The 19,197-nt window shown below is 29.7% G+C and overlaps 1 protein-coding gene across 1 annotated transcript in view; it reads right to left on the bottom strand.

The window, feature by feature from the left end:
• The window catches only part of LOC119609999 (putative uncharacterized protein DDB_G0289963), a 77,429-nt gene extending 61,358 nt beyond the window's left edge, over positions 1 to 16,071 (bottom strand). The window contains exon 1 of the mRNA XM_037965059.1: positions 14,554 to 16,071. Within this exon, the coding sequence (XP_037820987.1) occupies positions 14,554 to 14,776 (223 nt within the window). The 5' untranslated portion in view covers positions 14,777 to 16,071. The remainder of the gene's footprint in view (positions 1 to 14,553) is intronic.
• Between the last annotated feature and the right edge of the window lie 3,126 nt (positions 16,072 to 19,197).

Here is a 19,197-nt window from a genome sequence, read left to right as displayed (position 1 = left end):
TATAGACTAGACTATAGACTAGACTATAGACTAGGACTATAGACTAGACTATAGACTAGACTATAGACTAGACTATAGACTAGACTATAGACTAGACTATAGACTATACACTAGACTATAGACTAGACTATACACTAGACTATAGACTAGACTATAGACTAGACTATAGACTAGACTATAGACTAGACTATAGACTAGACTATAGACTAGACTATAGACTAGACTATAGACTAGACTATAGACTAGACTATAGACTAGACTATAGACTAGACTATAGACTAGGACTATAGACTAGACTATAGACTAGACTATAGACTAGACTATAGACTAGGACTATAGACTAGACTATAGACTAGACTATAGACTAGACTATAGACTAGACTATAGACTAGACTATAGACTAGACTATAGACTAGACTATAGACTAGACTATAGACTAGACTATAGACTAGACTATAGACTAGACTATAGACTAGACTATAGACTAGACTATAGACTAGACTATAGACTAGACTATAGACTAGACTATAGACTAGACTATAGACTAGACTATAGACTAGACTAGACTAGACTATAGACTAGACTATAGACTAGACTATAGACTAGACTATAGACTAGACTATAGACTAGACTATAGACTAGACTATAGACTAGACTATAGACTAGACTATAGACTAGACTATAGACTAGACTATAGACTAGACTATAGACTAGACTATAGACTAGACTATAGACTAGACTATAGACTAGACTATAGACTAGACTATAGACTAGACTATAGACTAGACTATAGACTAGACTATAGACTAGACTATAGACTAGACTATAGACTAGACTATAGACTAGACTATAGACTAGACATATCTAGACTATAGTCTATCTATGACTATAAGGACTAGACGATCGACTAGCTATATACGAGACTATAAGCTAGACTTAGAGACTAGACTATAGTACTAGACTATAGACTAGAACTATAGACTAGACTATAGACTAGACTATAGTACTAGACGATAGACTAGACTATAGACTATACTATAGACTAGACTATAGACTATGACTAAGTAGACTAGACTATAGACTAACTATAGACTAGACCTATAGACTAGACATAGACTAGACTATAGACTAGACTATAGACTAGACTATAGACCTAGACTAATAGCTAAGACTATAGACCTAGACTATAGACTAGACTATAGACTAGACGATAGACTATAACTATAGAACAGCCTATAGATAGACTATAGACTAGACTATACTAGACTATAGACTAGACTTAGTACTAGACTATAGACTATAGCGATAGACTAGACTATAGACTAGACTATAGACTAGACTATAGACTGGACTATAGACTAGACTATAGACTAGACCTATAGACTAGACTATAGACTAGACTATAGACTAGACTATAGACTAGACTATAGACTAGACTATAGACTAGACTATAGACTAGACTATAGACTATAGACTAGACTATAGACTAGACTATAGACTAGACTATAGACTAGACTATAGACTAGACTATAGACTAGACTATAGACTAGACTATAGACTAGACTATAGACTAGACTATAGACTAGACTATAGACTAGACTATAGACTAGACTATAGACTAGACTATAGACTAGACTATAGACTAGACTATAGACTAGACTATAGACTAGACTATAGACTAGACTATAGACTAGACTATAGACTAGACTATAGACTAGACTATAGACTAGACTATAGACTAGACTATAGACTAGACTATAGACTGGACTATAGACTAGACTAAACTAGACTATAGACTAGACTATAGACTAGTCTAGACTAAAGATATTTGAGAATTTGATTTTTGATTAAGAAATGGTGTAGCATCATTGCATCTATCTTCGTTATATTTTTTCTTCTTAAAATCCGAATATCTATAACACAAAGTTACCGCACACACATACATACATATACATACAACATTATACCACATCTAACCTGAGCAACAACATCAAAGTAAATCAACATCTTGGTACTACAAGTGAATACTCGTACATCGTAAGACAATTTTGTATGCGGTTACCAAGCAAATCATTAGGTTTTTTTGTTTCATTTAACCGAACTTTTGGTTCCATTTAGTTTCTTTGGCAATTACAACATTTCAAATTTCAATTCATCTGAAACGTTGCATTACAATGCATTTTTTTTTTTTTTTTGGAGTTAAATAATTTGTTGGCATTTTTGTTGCTCCTTTTTTCGGAGCTTTTGGTTAATTTAAAGATTATGTAAATCTTCGAAGAGGTATTTCAGTGTTTAAATTTTTCATGAATTTTAATTGAAACACTACTAGCAAAACTTAATGACAAGAAAGGGAAAATGATTTCGAAATAAAACACTTGTTGTTTCTTAAATTTAATTTACAATTAAAAGTAGACAATTAAAAAAATGTTGTATTACTGTTAAAAAAAAAAAAAAAACAGTTTTTAACAACATTGTTCCATGTTTAAAACCAAATAAAAAGAAGTTTAAGCAACAATATTTAAGATTAATGCAACTCTATTTTAAGCCCCACAGATAAGAAGATCAAGGCTGCATCTGTCTTTAAGTACGAAAGACTCTGAATGCACGACGTGTATTAAAACTACATTTGTAAGATCATGTCATGAAAATCCAAAAAAAACACAAAGAAAAATGAGAACGTTATTTAAACATTTTTATTTTTCTTTATTTAATGACAACATCCAGCTGGGGATTAAGAGTCAATACAGTCCAAGGACGTTGCTAGTGTTTAAAAGGTTTGAATAAAAAATAAATGCAGCTGATTTCAGAAATTTTTCAGGGTATGCTACATTTCTAGTTTTTATTGATTTCTTCCAAAGTGTTTAATCTTTAGTCTTAATAAAATAAGAATATGATAAAAAAAGTAATTAATTATGAAGTTTTATATTAGTGACATCTTATAAATATGTATAATTTTCCGTTGCAAGATGTTAATCTGAATCATCTGAATGTGAGTATTTAATTTATTTTACGAATTTCTTTTAGATATTTAAAAGAATATTATTTTGTAAGTAACGTTTCACCTATTAAATCACTTTTTATTAAGAAACATTTCGATCAGTATGTGTTAGTTTAGTTTAACATAGGTTGAGAGGTGAATTTGTTATACATCGGCCCCTGATGTGCGCCTCTTTACATGGAAAATGTTGGGGAAAAAACAACAATAGCCTCTTGTTCAAGTTTGTTTAGTCTAGCCTCGTATCCAATTCCAATTCCATTACAGCAATTGCATTCTCTCTTTTTTTACCGAATAGACTAACTAACTAACTAACTAACTAACTAACTAACTAACTAACTAACTAACGAAACTAACTAACTAACTAACTAACTAACTAACTAACTACTAACTAACTAACTAACTAACTAACTAACTAACTAACTAACTAACTAACTAACTAACTAACTAACTACTAACTAACTAACTAACTAACTAACTAACTAACTAACTAACTAACTAACTAACTAACTAACTAACTAACTAACTAACTAACTAACTAACTAACTAACTAACTAACTAACTAACTAACTAACTAACTAACTAACTAACTAACTAACTAACTAACTAACTACTAACTAACTAACTAACTAACTAACTAACTAACTAACTAACTAACTAACTAACTAACTAACTAACTAACTAACTAACTAACTAACTAACTAACTAACTAACTAACTAACTAACTAACTAACTAACTAACTAACGAAACGAACGAACGAACGAACGAACGAACGAACGAACGAACGAAGAACGAAACGAACGAACGAACGAAAACAACGAACGAACGAACGAACGAACGAACGAACGAACGAACAACGAACGAACGAACGAACGAACGAACGAACGAACGAACGAACGAACGAACGAACGAACGAAAGAACGAACGAACGAACGAACGAACGAACGAAGAACGAACGAACGAACGAACGAACGAACGAACGAACGAACGAACGAACGAACGAACGAACGAACGAAAGAACGAAGAACGACGAACGAACGAACGAACGAACGAACGAACGAACGAACGAACGAACGAACGAACGAACGAACGAACGAACGAACGAACGAACGAAACGAACGAACGAACGAACGAACGAACGAACGAACGAGAAACGAAACGAAAACGAAACGAACGAACGAACGAACGAAACGAACGAACGAACGAACGAAGAACGAACGAACGAACGAACTAACTAACTAACTAACTAACTAACTAACTAACTAACTAACTAACTAACTAACTAACTAACTAACTAACTAACTAACTAACTAACTAACTAACTAACTAACTAACTAACTAACTAACTAACTAACTAACTAACTACTAACTAACTAACTAACTAACTAACTAACTAACTAACAACTAACTAACTACTAACTAACTAACTAACTAACTAACTAACTAACTAACTAATTAACTAACTAACTAACTAACTAACGACTAACTAACTAATAACTAACTAACTAATTAACTAACTAACTAACTGACTAACTAAACTGGAATCTGTGTGTTAGAGTTCCCGTCTATTCTGTGTCTAATAAGTTTTACTCCTTTGGTAAATTCGTCTAAGTTTTACTCCTTTGGTAAATTCGTCTAAAGGTTTACTCCTTTGGTAAATTCGTCTAAAGTTTTACTCCTTTGGTAAATTCGTCTAAAGTTAAGAGCCGTTCGGCTGTAAGTGCAGCTTCGTATTTACAAATATACTTTTAAATAGGGGGAATATCCACCAATGTTTCTGGAGGCTTTGTTGCCTTTGTGCTCATGGTCCCATGTAAATATAATGGTTTCATACTACGCTCTTTATGAAAAGAAGTCCAGCAGAAGAAGACGTTATAACATCCCAAAGGCATCGTTATTTATATAATAGTTGTTATGTCGTCCAATATTTCAACTTTAAAATAAAGGTTTAACATCCTTTATATCATCTTCCTTTTCGTCTCAAATATGGAGACGATAGGTGGAAATTCTGAGGATTTGAATCCAACGCTGTTCAATCCTTTAGAAAAGTATAATGTGGACTCTGGATTTCAACATCTTAAAAAATGTATTCGCCTGTGTAATTAACCAACTTTCGAAGGCCATTGAGATGTTCTGCAAACAACAACATTTCCTCTGAATCTCTGTCAAAAACTAAGCTATAAATCATTATTTTTAATGACTAAATGTAAGCTGCTATTTAAGGTATTTTTCCAATTTATTAAACTAAAACCACTTTTGTGATCTAAAGCTCATGTTTAATAGATAAATAGTGCAAAGAGTACTTCTCCACATAAATCTATAGATGGAAGGTGTTTTTTCACTTTTGCAAGTTTAATTTAATGACTAGTACATTTATCATCTTGAAACCTTCATATTTAAAAAAAAAAAATACATTTTTCGATTAACAACAAACGTGTTCACATTACAAGTACATACTCTTATATATCGTTACCCTATATTCAAAAAGTGCTAAATCAATAAAGTCTAGTTTTCAGGAAAGCAAAAAAACTATTTAATTCGTGAAATATTGCACTAAAAGACAATATTTCTTCCATAATACGTTTTTAACATACTTACTAATTCTTACCTATAAAAAAATTTTAATATTTTGCACATTTTAGCGACTTATTTAAGATAGCACTTTTTGGTCGACAAAAAAATAAATATTTGTTCTAAGTTAGCATGTTTTGTTCAAAGAATAGAACAAAAATTTCTTCTAATAATATGCGTTATTTTATAATTTTATGAAATGTTTTTTTTTTTTTTTTTTTTTTAAAGGGATATAAGTCAAACCAATAAGTCCAATAAGATGTATTTACACCATTTAAGTAGAAAAACTCATGGCATATCTGCTTGTTTACTATTCCTTATTCTCAGTACAAATATTTTAAATTATGAAAAGTTTTTGAATATAAAAAGTACCAATATTTTTTGAATAATACTCCATAATTTGCACATTTAAAGACTTTTTTATAATAAAAATTATAAATTGCAACCATAGAATATTATAGATCTTAATGTTATAAACGATTTCTGAAATAACTTTACATTTTTCGGAAAAACATTATTTAAAGTCTAAAACTGGCTTTATATACAAATATATAAATGATAATATCTTAAAAACTATACATTAAATTTATTAATCTTCACCTGTTTTGTGTTCAGCATGTTCATCTTGTTAATATACAAAATAAATTTTAAATAAATTTGAAGTTTTAAAAAATTTTTTAAAATTTGTATGGAAGTTAGCACTTATTTTCTTCAATAAAAATTTAACTTTGAGATAGCATATTAACAAAAATTGTTGTTAAAAGTGCAAAAATTACTTTTTTGGTTTCAAATTTATACCAGACGTGGATCATGCATTGAGGAATCCTTTTGCATCAAAAACTCACTTTGCCCAAAATTGAGTTCGCACTTTTTGAATATAGGGTCACGATATATAAATTGTATAAAAAAAAACTATAATTGAATATTGATTTTTGTTGTTTTAAATAAATATTTAAACCAGATTTACAAGTAGACCACATGTATGCAAATTTCAAACCCTCTACGTTATTAAACTACTAGAATGATGTTCATATTCAAGTTTTAATTTATTGATAAATTATCTACCATCATCACCATCATGATCGTCATGTACAACATCATCATCAACGTCACACTCAAACTTATCAGATACTTTAACCAATAAGGTGGATAAACGTTGGTGTTGTTTTAATAGTTTGTACCGCTTTCAACGATATTGGCGATGATGTAAAATCTCAAGAAGCACATGCGTGTTTTGCTTAAAGGTAGAAAACTATATGTTAAAGCTCTCTGAGAAGAGCTTAGGGCCAATTGCAAGTTTATTTTCTAAGCGTGGTTGGCTATTTCAATGTTTCCAAAACAACTTAACCAAATGACAATTGATGAGTGAAGTGACAGTTGGTGGTGTATGTCAAATAAATAAATCTGCATTTAAATATTTTAATATAAGAATTTGTATTGTCATTTAATGAATAATTAGTTTTTTGCTTTGTTTTTGTGTCAAGGGTATTTGTTGCTTAAATTTCTCACAATTTTAACCAAAACTTTAATAATATTTTATGTAAAACCAATGAATATTTTTTGTGTGTTATTAAGCCCATATAAAGTATTTATTGTTATTGAAATGATATAAAATGTAATTAAATTTTATACATAAACATACTTATGCGTTAATATTTTTTTCAAGTTTTTATCTTTTTTTATAAAAATATATTTTTTTGGATTTTATCAAAAGTCCACTCGAGTAAATACACAATTAATGTTGGAGTCACTTTACGATTTAATTACACAAGCAGACACAGACCGTCGGACATCATGTTTTGATATGCATCAGTTTTAAATCAACAAAAAATTCCACCGAATTATTACACAATTAATTTCTGTTATGCCATTCAATATTTAAAAAAATAATAATAAGTAAAAATATAATTTTTATTAAATCCTTTTAATTAAAGTCTATAGTGCGTGTGATAGTGTGATAACTTCAAAAATGAGAGAATAAAATGGAACATTTTGAAGAGTTTAAACCACGAAAATCCCCGAAAAAAAAAATTCTAATAACTAATCTCCTAAGTTACAGTCTAGTCTATAGTGTAGTCTATAGTCTAGTCTATAGTCTAGTCTATAGTCTAGTCTATAGTCTAGTCTATAGTCTAGTCTATAGTCTAGTCTATAGTCTAGTCTATAGTCTAGTCTATAGTCTAGTCTATAGTCTAGTCTATAGTCTAGTCTATAGTCTAGTCTATAGTCTAGTCTATAGTCTAGTCTATAGTCTAGTCTATAGTCTAGTCTATAGTCTAGTCTATAGTCTAGTCTATAGTCTAGTCTATATAGTCTAGTCTATAGTCTAGTCTATAGTCTAGTCTATAGTCTAGTCTATAGTCTAGTCTATAGTCTAGTCTATAGTCTAGTCTATAGTCTAGTCTATAGTCTAGTCTATAGTCTAGTCTATAGTCTAGTCTATAGTCTAGTCTATAGTCTAGTCTATAGTCTAGTCTATAGTCTAGTCTATAGTCTAGTCTATAGTCTAGTCTATAGTCTAGTCTATAGTAGTCTATAGTCTAGTCTATAGTCTAGTCTATAGTCTAGTCTATAGTCTAGTCTATAGTCTAGTCTATAGTCTAGTCTATAGTCTAGTCTATAGTCTAGTCTATAGTCTAGTCTATAGTCTAGTCTATAGTCTAGTCTATAGTCTAGTCTATAGTCTAGTCTATAGTCTAGTCTATAGTCTAGTCTATAGTCTAGTCTATAGTCTAGTCTATAGTCTAGTCTATAGTCTAGTCTATAGTCTAGTCTATAGTCTAGTCTATAGTCTAGTCTATAGTCTAGTCTATAGTCTAGTCTATAGTCTAGTCTATAGTCTAGTCTATAGTCTAGTCTATAGTCTAGTCTATAGTCTAGTCTATAGTCTAGTCTATAGTCTAGTCTATAGTCTAGTCTATAGTCTAGTCTATAGTCTAGTCTATAGTCTAGTCTATAGTCTAGTCTATAGTCTAGTCTATAGTCTAGTCTATAGTCTAGTCTATAGTCTAGTCTATAGTCTAGTCTAGTCTAGTCTATAGTCTAGTCTATAGTCTAGTCTATAGTCTAGTCTATAGTCTAGTCTATAGTCTAGTCTATAGTCTAGTCTATAGTCTAGTCTATAGTCTAGTCTATAGTCTAGTCTATAGTCTAGTCTATAGTCTAGTCATAGTCTAGTCTATAGTCTAGTCTATAGTCTAGTCTATAGTCTAGTCTATAGTCTAGTCTATAGTCTAGTCTATAGTCTAGTCTATAGTCTAGTCTATAGTCTAGTCTATAGTCTAGTCTATAGTCTAGTCTATAGTCTAGTCTATAGTCTAGTCTATAGTCTAGTCTATAGTCTAGTCTATAGTCTAGTCTATAGTCTAGTCTATAGTCTAGTCTATAGTCTAGTCTATAGTCTAGTCTATAGTCTAGTCTATAGTCTAGTCTATAGTCTAGTCTATAGTCTAGTCTAGTCTAGTCTATAGTCTAGTCTATAGTCTATAGTCTAGTCTATAGTCTAGTCTAGTCTATAGTCTAGTCTATAGTCTAGTCTAGTCTAGTCTAGTCTATAGTCTAGTCTATAGTCTAGTCTATAGTCTAGTCTATAGTCTAGTCTAGTCTAGTCTAGTCTATAGTCTATAGTCTAGTCTAGTCTAGTCTAGTCTAGTCTAGTCTATAGTCTAGTCTAGTCTAGTCTATAGTCTAGTCTATAGTCTAGTCTAGTCTATATTCCAGTCTATAGTCCAGTCTATAGTCTAGTCTATAGTCTAGTCTATAGTCTAGTCTATAGTCTAGTCTATAGTCTAGTCTGTAGTCTAGTCTATAGTCTAGTCTGTAGTCTATAGTCTAGTTTGTAGTCTAGTCTATAGTAAAGTCTGTAGTCTTGTCTATAGTCCAGTACATAGTCTAGTCTATATTCACAATTTCTTAATAACTTAATAACTAAGCCTATTTAAAACCTATTTTACATTTCACAAATTTTACTTAAGTTTGAAAATCTAATACTCCTCAAACAATTTTAAACTTGATCATTTAGATCACATGAAAGAAATAAAAAAAAAAAACAATTTTTAAAAAACATCATAATCATCATAACAATCAATAAAATTCATTAACAATAAACGTTATTATTTAATACATATTTGCTTTTTAATTTAGAAATTCTATTCTATTTCAAAAAATTAATACAATATACTTAATAACAACTTCTTTTCTAACAAAATAAGAAATAAATATTAAATAATTTATGATATTAACCGCTTAATTTATTCGCATACCAAATGAGATTTGAATTTTTTTTCTTCATAATACAATTTCAATTGAAATTATTACTGTTAATTTGAAATCATTTACCTAATTTTTTTTTTTAATTTTATGATTTGTTTATTTTTATGGAATTTGTTTGTTTATAAAACATTTTAAATAAATATTTATAATTATGCAAAATTCTTTTAAAAATTTCTTTAATTAAGAAAAAAAGTATCAAAAATGCTTGTATTAATTGATGTGATAATCCTAGTTAGGAGCAGTCACATGATGATGTGAGAATTATCAAGTTATCGTCTACATATGGTAAATTTGGTTAGAATTTATAGGAAATACGTCAAATTTTTAATTCTTATCAAGTTATAGCCTGCACATGGTAAATTTGATTAGAATTTATACGAAAGACGTCAAATTTGTAATTCTTAACAAAATTAAATGTAAATTTAGTTAATTTTACATTGAATAACACTAAATTAAACACTTTTAAATATGATATTCTGTCATAGAACTGGTTTTTATAATTATAATAGAATAAATATAGATACATACTTTGATCTTTATAGGTTAACTATGTCATATGCATAATTAAATAAAAATTTTAATTTTTTGATGACGTCAGTAAGAAATACCGAGAACCTATTTTGAAAACGTGTTATTTAACAAATCAAAAAGATTTTTTAGTTACAAATTCAAAGAAAACTGATCTATGATACATATGTAAGTTCTAAAAGTATTTTTTGTTTTTTTTTTTACAAAATAGAACAATTTAGTAGAAAACAAGTAAGAAGCTTATATTCGACTTTGCCGAATACGCAAAGCGTAACACACATCCAAATGGACGAATTTTGCTGACGGATTACTTCGCTGTACTTACAGCACTGAAAACAATATATTTTTTTCAGTTAAAATTTTTTGGATATAAACACTCGTTATAGGTAGATGTATGAAAAAGCATAGATCTTCTAAATTTTAAGTCGCAAATATTCCAAAATATTTAATTTTTATTATGATTCAACGGTTTTTATACAATTATATTAACCGTTATATTTTACTAAATTTAGAAAGAAACAATAAAAGAAATTTGCATACATAATAGAATGATGATAAAATGACATAAGAAAGTATTTAAGCATTGTTATTCTTAGACAAGTTTTTTGTTTCATAAACGATATTTTAAAATGGAATAAAAATATAAAAATTGACAGGTTTCCACATAACTAATGTCACAATATTATTTAAAAATTTGTTTTTATGTTCTAAATAATTAAGCTAACACTCTTACTGGTATGGCTTTCCAAAATAACAAAATCCGTCTTAAAATAGATCAACCCTATTATACCCTAAATTGAAAACTTATTAATATTAATGCGGCTGTTTTACAACACTACAGTTATAGGGAATCCTGAAAATGAAGTGATCTAGGATTTGAACTGACTAGAAACTGAGATAGATTTGAAACTTGACCTGAACTAGAATGAACTAGAACTGAACTAGACTGAACTAGAACTGAACTAAAACTGAACTAGAACTGAACTAGAACGAACTAGAAATGAAATAGAACTGAACTAGAACTGAACTAGAACTGAACTAGAAACTGAACTAGAACTGAACTGAAACTGAACTAGAACTAACTAGAAACTGAACTAGAACTGAACTAGAACTGAAACGAACTGAACTAGAACTGAACTAGAACTGAACTAGAACTGAACTAGAACTGAACTAGAACTGAAACTAGAACTGAACTAGAACTGAACTAGAACTGAACTAGAACTGAACTAGAACTGAACTAGAATGAACTAGAACTGAACTAGAACTGAACTAGAACTGAACTAGAACTGAACTAGAACTGAACTAGAACTGAACTAGAATGAACTAGAACTGAACTAGAACTGAACTAGAACTGAACTAGAACTGAACTAGAACTGAACTAGAACTGAACTAGAACTGAACTAGAACTGAACTAGAACTGAACTAGAACTGAACTAGAACTGAACTAGAACTGAACTAGAAGTGAACTAGCACATTAGAATGTCCTAAATAGGCAGTAATCGAATTCTCAGTTTGGACTTATATAAAACACAAAAGTAAATTTCAACTAAATGCATTGGTGTAGGGTACAAAAAGATGCTTTATTCTACAATCACTTATTTATACTATCTATGGATTAGACATCATATGTATGCACGTATGAACGGAAGTGGATATACTACAAGTTTTTTTTTTTTTTGGAAAAATTTTAAATTGTGAATAAATAATCTTTCTTCTTATATTTTTTGTCACTTAAACAAATATTTATAACTTTTTATAGAAATAAAAAAGAAATAGACTTATCAACTATTTCTAAACTAGAATTCTACGCAAGTTCCATTGATAATATTTGAGGGAGTTAAAAAACAAGTAATCCATTTCGCACGAAAATTAGTTCAGTGACTTTTGCTTACGTAAAACCATAGTTTAAATAAAACAAATTTATAATATTAGTAATCATTTCATTGGAACTGTATAGGAAAGATTTTAGTGAGATATTAAAGATTTTTTTTGAACTTTTTAAGTTTAAAATTTAAAATTTTTATTTGAATGTAGCGTTTTGATTTTTTTTAAATGTTTAATTTTGTATAAATTTTAGTAAGCGTAAAGCTTATCAAGATTTTAATCAAAATATTGGCATAAGATTGAAATATAATTCTAACTTTCAATACTTTCATTCTCTCAATTAAAATTCTACTTAATTTGATTGATTATTGTTTTATGCTAATACAAATCACATTTCATCCGCCTTTTGTCTATTTATTTCAATAAAAGAAATTTTAATCATGGATTAATTTTCGACATATGTATGATGTCTTTATTAAAATGTTATTCACCCTTTTAGGCCTAAGATTTTTGTTTGTTAATAAAAGTACGAGTGCTGTTAGATAATGTTTCTTTTCTAGGCACATAAAGATTTTAAAAATTAATTTATTTAAAAGTATGTTTTCTATTGTTTAAGAACATTAATAATTTTTCTATACACTATAAAAGTTTAATAAACTTTTAACCTTTATTAATCCTTAGGTTTACTACAGAGTGGGCGCTTGTAGATGCAAAGCTTCGCATCGCTTGTAGCGCCCACTCTGACATCATCCTTAGACTGTACCGAGTTTAAAAAATGAATGGTATTAATGAGCATATATTCCTAATCTTTTAAGCTTTATTCAAACTTTATTGGTTCTAATAACAGGCGTCTGAACTAGAACTGAACTAGAACTGAACTAGAACTGAACTAGAACTGAACTAGAACTGAACTAGAACTGAACTAGAACTGAACTAGAACTGAACTAGAACTGAACTAGAACTGAACTAGAACTGAACTAGAACTGAACTAGAACTGAACTAGAACTGAACTAGAACTGAACTAGAACTGAACTAGAACTGAACTAGAACTGAACTAGAACTGAACTAGAACTGAAATAGAACTGAGCTAGAACTGAACTAGAACTGAACTAGAACTGAACTAGAACTGAACTAGAACTGAACTAGAACTGAACTAGAACTGAACTAGAACTGAACTAGAACTGAACTAGAACTGAACTAGAACTAGAACTGAACTAGAACTGAACTAAAACTGAACTAGAACTGAACTGGAACTGAACTAGAACTGAACTAGAACTGACTGAACTAGAACTGAACTAGAACTGAACTAGAACTGAACTAGAACTGAACTAGAACTGAACTAGAACTGAACTAGAACTGAACTAGAACTGAACTAGAACTGAAGTAGAACTGAACTAGAACTGAACTAGAACTGAACTAGAACTGAACTAGAACTGAACTAGAACTGAACTAGAACTGAACTAGAACTGAACTAGAACTGAACTAGAACTGAACTAGAACTGAACTAGAACTGAACTAGAACTGAACTAGAACTGAACTAGAACTGAACTAGAACTGAACTAGAACTGAACTAGAACTGAACTAGAACTGAACTAGAACTGAACTAGAACTGAACTAGAACTGAACTAGAACTGAACTAGAACTGAACTAGAACTGAACTAGAACTGAACTAGAACTGAACTAGAACTGAACTAGAACTGAACTAGAACTGAACTAGAACTGAACTAGAACTGAACTAGAACTGAACTAGAACTGAACTAGAACTGAACTAGAACTAAACTAGAACTGAACTAGAACTGAACTAGAACTGAAGTAGAACTGAACAAGAACTGAACTGGAACTGAACTAGAACTGAACTAGAACTGAACTAGAACTGAACTAGAACTGAACTAGAACTGAACTAGAACTGAACTAGAACTGAACTAGAACTGATCTAGAACTGAACTAAACCTGGTATAATAATATTTTTGTCCAGTGAATAACATTGAAAATAATTAAAAATTATTATTAACTTATAATCATAAGTATAATCATTTTAAACTAATTATTATCTAAAATTAAACTTTAAACTCTTTTAAGCTTTTCGTAGTAGTTTTGAAAATCATTATTATTTACTTGTGTGTTAATAGCAACTTAATGGATTTTGGACCGGCAAATGAATCATCAAAGAAGATCTATTATGGTTAAAACTGACAACATAAGGTCAAATGAAATTTAATAACTTAATTCTTTTGTTTACAATTGAAGAAGAAGAAGAAGAGAAAAGTACAACAAATGTGTAAAGTTTTTGTAATTAATATGAAGAGTAGTTGGTGTTGAACTGAAATTGTATGTATGAATGTAAATTGAAAACAAAACTTACCTCTTTTATCACGAAATGTTGCTGATGAAGATGAATCGCCAACTAGGGAGGTGTTAAAATTATGAAAATTTGTACTAAATGTGTTTTTGGTAAATCTACTGCTGCTGTTGATGATACTGCTGCTGTTGTTGTTGTTGTTATTGTTGCCGCTGTTGCTGTGGGCATCAGAGTCAACACTGACCAATGTTAAGAAGATTAACATTAAAATTGTATATGATTTCATTATAAATGATGCTGCGAAAATACTATTATGATGTTTTATTTGTTGCTTTTGAATATTTCAATAAGAATTCTAAAGATGACACTTTAAGCTGATTTTACAAAAAGATCGTGCACACTCAACCACGTTTGACAAAGACCACCCGACCTTGCATTTAACAAGGTTGTAATGACAATAGTAAAAAATAAAAATAAACACTCAAAAAAACAATTCACCGGTTTCTCACTTTTTTCGTCTTTTTTTTGGAATCTTGAATTGTATATCGTTTCTTTCTGTAACCCGACAAAGTAAACCAATCTGGTTGGTTGTTGGTTATAGTCAAAAATACACTAGTTGTACATAAAAGAAATTCAATATTTTTAAAAATATTTCTTTCTTTTTTGAATAAATTTATTTATTTTCTTTTCATTAGTGGTCATTCACTTAGAGTAGGTTTTCAAATCGTATTTTTTTCTTCTTTTTCAACTTATAAAACTTTCTTAAGTTTAAAAATAATATTATGTAAATTTTTGTTGTTGTTTTCTTGTCACACACTCTTATAACCAGTATCTACGCTTTCTAAAAATTCTTTATTTTGTTTATAATATTTGTTTAAAATTTATTAATTAATAATTTTCTGTTGATTTGTATTCAGTTGGTGAATAAGCAAATAATAAGAAGCAGCATTTAAATGTTAATCCCTACAAGAGTGCTTTTTACAGTAACTTCAAAGTACATTGACGTATCGTCACACAAATGGCCTTGTACTTTGGCAAGAGTCAAATTACCGCTGAACACTAAAACCACGTTACCATCATGTATTATCAAGTTTATACATGTTGATGATGATCCACTTGGAAAAACTTTTGATCTCTGTTATATTTTGCTTCAAATGTAACGGTAAAAATGTAATACCACGAGCACTTGGCTTAAAAGTCACCACCACTTTAATAATTTTCATATCCCTCTATGCCCAGACTCACAGTTACAATATTTTAATAACTCAACATTTTACACCATACACAAACTTTCTTTCGCGTTCTCACCAACTCTCGAACTAGTTTACACTCTTTCTTTCTGTTTCTCTTGTTATTTAAGTTCAAAATGCTCAATTTTCAATTTAAAGCTCTTTTTCTTTTGTTTAATATTTCTAAAATGTTCCTCTAAAAGATCTTTTTCGAAAACTAGCTTTCATTCGTTTATTAACTGTCGTTCGTTTCATACCATATTAACGCTTGAGCGATCGTTTAGTTTTCATTTTTAGCCGTTTTCTTAACTAATGCTACACGATTTGTCTTGTTATCATCTCTCCACACCAAAGACTAAATTTTCAAAATCATTTAGAGACTGGTTTTTTTCACACACTGTACTACAGCTGATCATTCCCAAAGCTGGTTTTCATTGTGTTTTATTTTTGCTAACAAAATGATCAACTCTCTTTTTTGTAGCCAACAATTTCAAGAGTTTCTACTCTTTATACGATCTCTCAGTTTATAAATTTTTTCTCTGAGCCCGCTTTTTACCACTTTCCTTAAGTGGTTTTCTGTTGGATTCGTTAAACGTTTTTTAATAATAGCAGTAATTTGATTGATTCATAAAAAGTGATGTCAACTTGTTTATGATGCTAATTAAACAAAATTTTAAAAACGTTAAAAATCAAATTGCAAAAGTTTATTGTATTATAAAAGCAAACAAATGTTACGAAATTAGAGAGTAAACATTGAAAGTGGGTAGGTTTAGATAAATAATAGTTGAAAAGACTTTTGTCCATTTATATCGTATTGAAATGAAAGGCTTTGCATAGGTCTTGAAAAGTTTGAACGAAAATATTTTGTTTTGTGTTAATTTGGAACTAGATAATCTTTAGGAAAATCTCAAGAAATAACCATTAGTTATATCAGATTCGAAGAACTCTGGTCACTATCGGTTCTGTTGTGCGTTTATTTATCACTGTCTCCAATGAGAATCGAATCCACGACCTCCGGACTGACAGACTACATAGAACACTAAACTTCCAGAAGTTAAGTTGGAACTAGATAATCTTTAGGAAAATCTCAAGAGATAACCATTAGTTACATCAGATTCAAAGAAATCTGGTCACTATCGGGCCTGTTGTTCGATACTAAACGTCCAGAAGTTAAGTTGGAACTAGATAATCTTTAGGAAAATCTCAAAAGATAACCATTAGTTACATCAGATTCAAAGAAATCTGGTCACTATCGGTCCTGTTGTTCGATCCTTTATCATTGTCTCCAATGAAATGTTGAAGGAGTGTTTCAATTTCACACCAATTCAAGAAATGTTAAAAAAACAAAATGCACACTCAATGAAAATCCCTTATGTTTATAGGAAAATTTTCATGGTCCGGCATTAAAATTGCTGCTAATGTAATTAGCCCTTTAAGGGGAGAATCTGAAATCATTCTTGAATGCCATAAAAAGATATTAGGAAGCTTCGAATCATGGCAGACGATAAAATAAGGGATCCATTACAATATTCCGAAGTGTAAGGAATCGTATCTATCAAGGCATCAAGTTAATGCTCTGCCTTTTTTGGGATCAGAGGGGTATCATTTATTAAGAACTACATAAAATGGTCCAAAAAAAAGCATTAACTGATAATGGTCACTTATGCAACTAGACATGAAGCTCTGCAAGACCAGTAAATAATTTATTAAATTAAGTTAGACTATTTAGAAAATCTGGTTCAGTTATGATCCGAAACTTACAAATATCTTTCAGAACGACAGTGAGTTGGTAAAAGTCTCATACATAGAGGACTTTTGTTTGTTTCAGAATTATGTTGTTGATGCTGACGGATACTTTATACTTATACGAAATTTTTATGGAACTGATCTACAAATACACATTCATAATGATATGTATCGAATTGCATAAAGCATAAGACCATTGATACAGTTGTGAGAGGAATCCGAGAACTAAATTTCGAGACTTTTATCAGTATTGTATCTATCATAACATTGTCATAATAACGTTTAAATGTTCCATCAATTGCATTCACTTTTCCATTAACTCAAGCAACACACTGTTGAATTATAATAGTCCGGAACCCTGGCTTTTAGTAGTCCATGCTGAAAGATACATATGCATACATACGTATATAATTTATATCCAATTTTGGTGGAACTGATCTATAAACATATAGATCGATGGTGTGTATCGAGTTGTCGCATTTTTCAGCTAAAATTTTTGACCATTCTCGAGAAGAATCCAAGAACTAAATCTCGAGATGTTGATCATTCTTGTATATATCTCTAATTGCATTCACTTTTCCACCAATTTAGGCAATACATTATTGAATTATAATCGTTCTTAGGATAAAAGAAAATTTGGGAACAGAAGAGATAAATAGAATCTATTAATAATTATTAATTCCCTTGAACTCGGAAATGAACGTAACGAAATTATGGAATCGAATTAAGTCCGTAAAAATAGAATTATAGAGATATTTAAGGGTATCACACGGAATCAAATGGACTTTTTTACTGATCAGAAAAACAATATTTAGGATAAAAAATGTGCAATATCGATTAAACATAAATATTTTTACAAATTTTAATAATTGATTTCAAACCGATTTCTTTGATATCGGTAAATTATGAGTTCTTTTAATTCCTAATTAATATTAAGTATATTCAAGAGTTATTACTGATAAGGTACTTTAATATTACAGCCGCTTTTAGCATTTGGACCTCTTAACCTCTTAATCAAAGCTTAAGAAGATGGTCTATACAAAATAGAGTAAATTTCAAAAATTTTAGCCATATGTAATAAATATTGACAACACTCTTTAGCAATATTTTTCATCTCATTTCAATATGTTTTGAAAAATATTTATGCTGCATACATACATACATATGTATGTAATTTACACGATGTTATTGCTGCACCATCTAACTTTGTAGGGAGGTGGTGCTCAACATATCGTTGCATCACTTCACACGGCAGAAAATATGAAATATTTGTAAACAAAAAATACAGGTGTCTTAACCATAAGTAGTTGGTTATTAACAGCTGAGTTATTTTGTTTTTGAAGCTCTAATTTTTTGGAATGTTTTCTTTTCCTTCAAAAATCATACATATTAAGCATGTTTAGGAATAACTTTGATTTTTATTTTTTGCTAAAAACTAGTTTTTAAAAGAAATGCTTTAATGAAAATAAAAAGAAATTACGTTTGATTAAATATTTGATTTTAAAAAACTAGAAATTCGTTGGATTTTATTAAGTCATATAATTAAGTAATATCGAATGAATAATTAAGCAACGTCTATGTAATTTAGGTAATCTACATATTTGTGGTCAGAAGTAATAACAGCCTAATTGGAAAGTCCTAATTTTTATACAGACCACAGATTGATTTTGTCATTACGTGTGTAACACATCGAAATATTGGTGGTAGACTCATAATGGAATATATGTATATT

Source organism: Lucilia sericata, unplaced genomic scaffold (genome assembly GCF_015586225.1).
Source record: "Lucilia sericata isolate MDLA Ls3-8-SP2 unplaced genomic scaffold, ASM1558622v1 Contig001102F_arrow, whole genome shotgun sequence".
Taxonomy (NCBI): Eukaryota; Metazoa; Arthropoda; class Insecta; order Diptera; family Calliphoridae; genus Lucilia; species Lucilia sericata.
The sequence above is the reverse complement of the archived record's forward strand: the minus strand, read 5'-3'. Positions and strand labels throughout refer to the sequence as shown.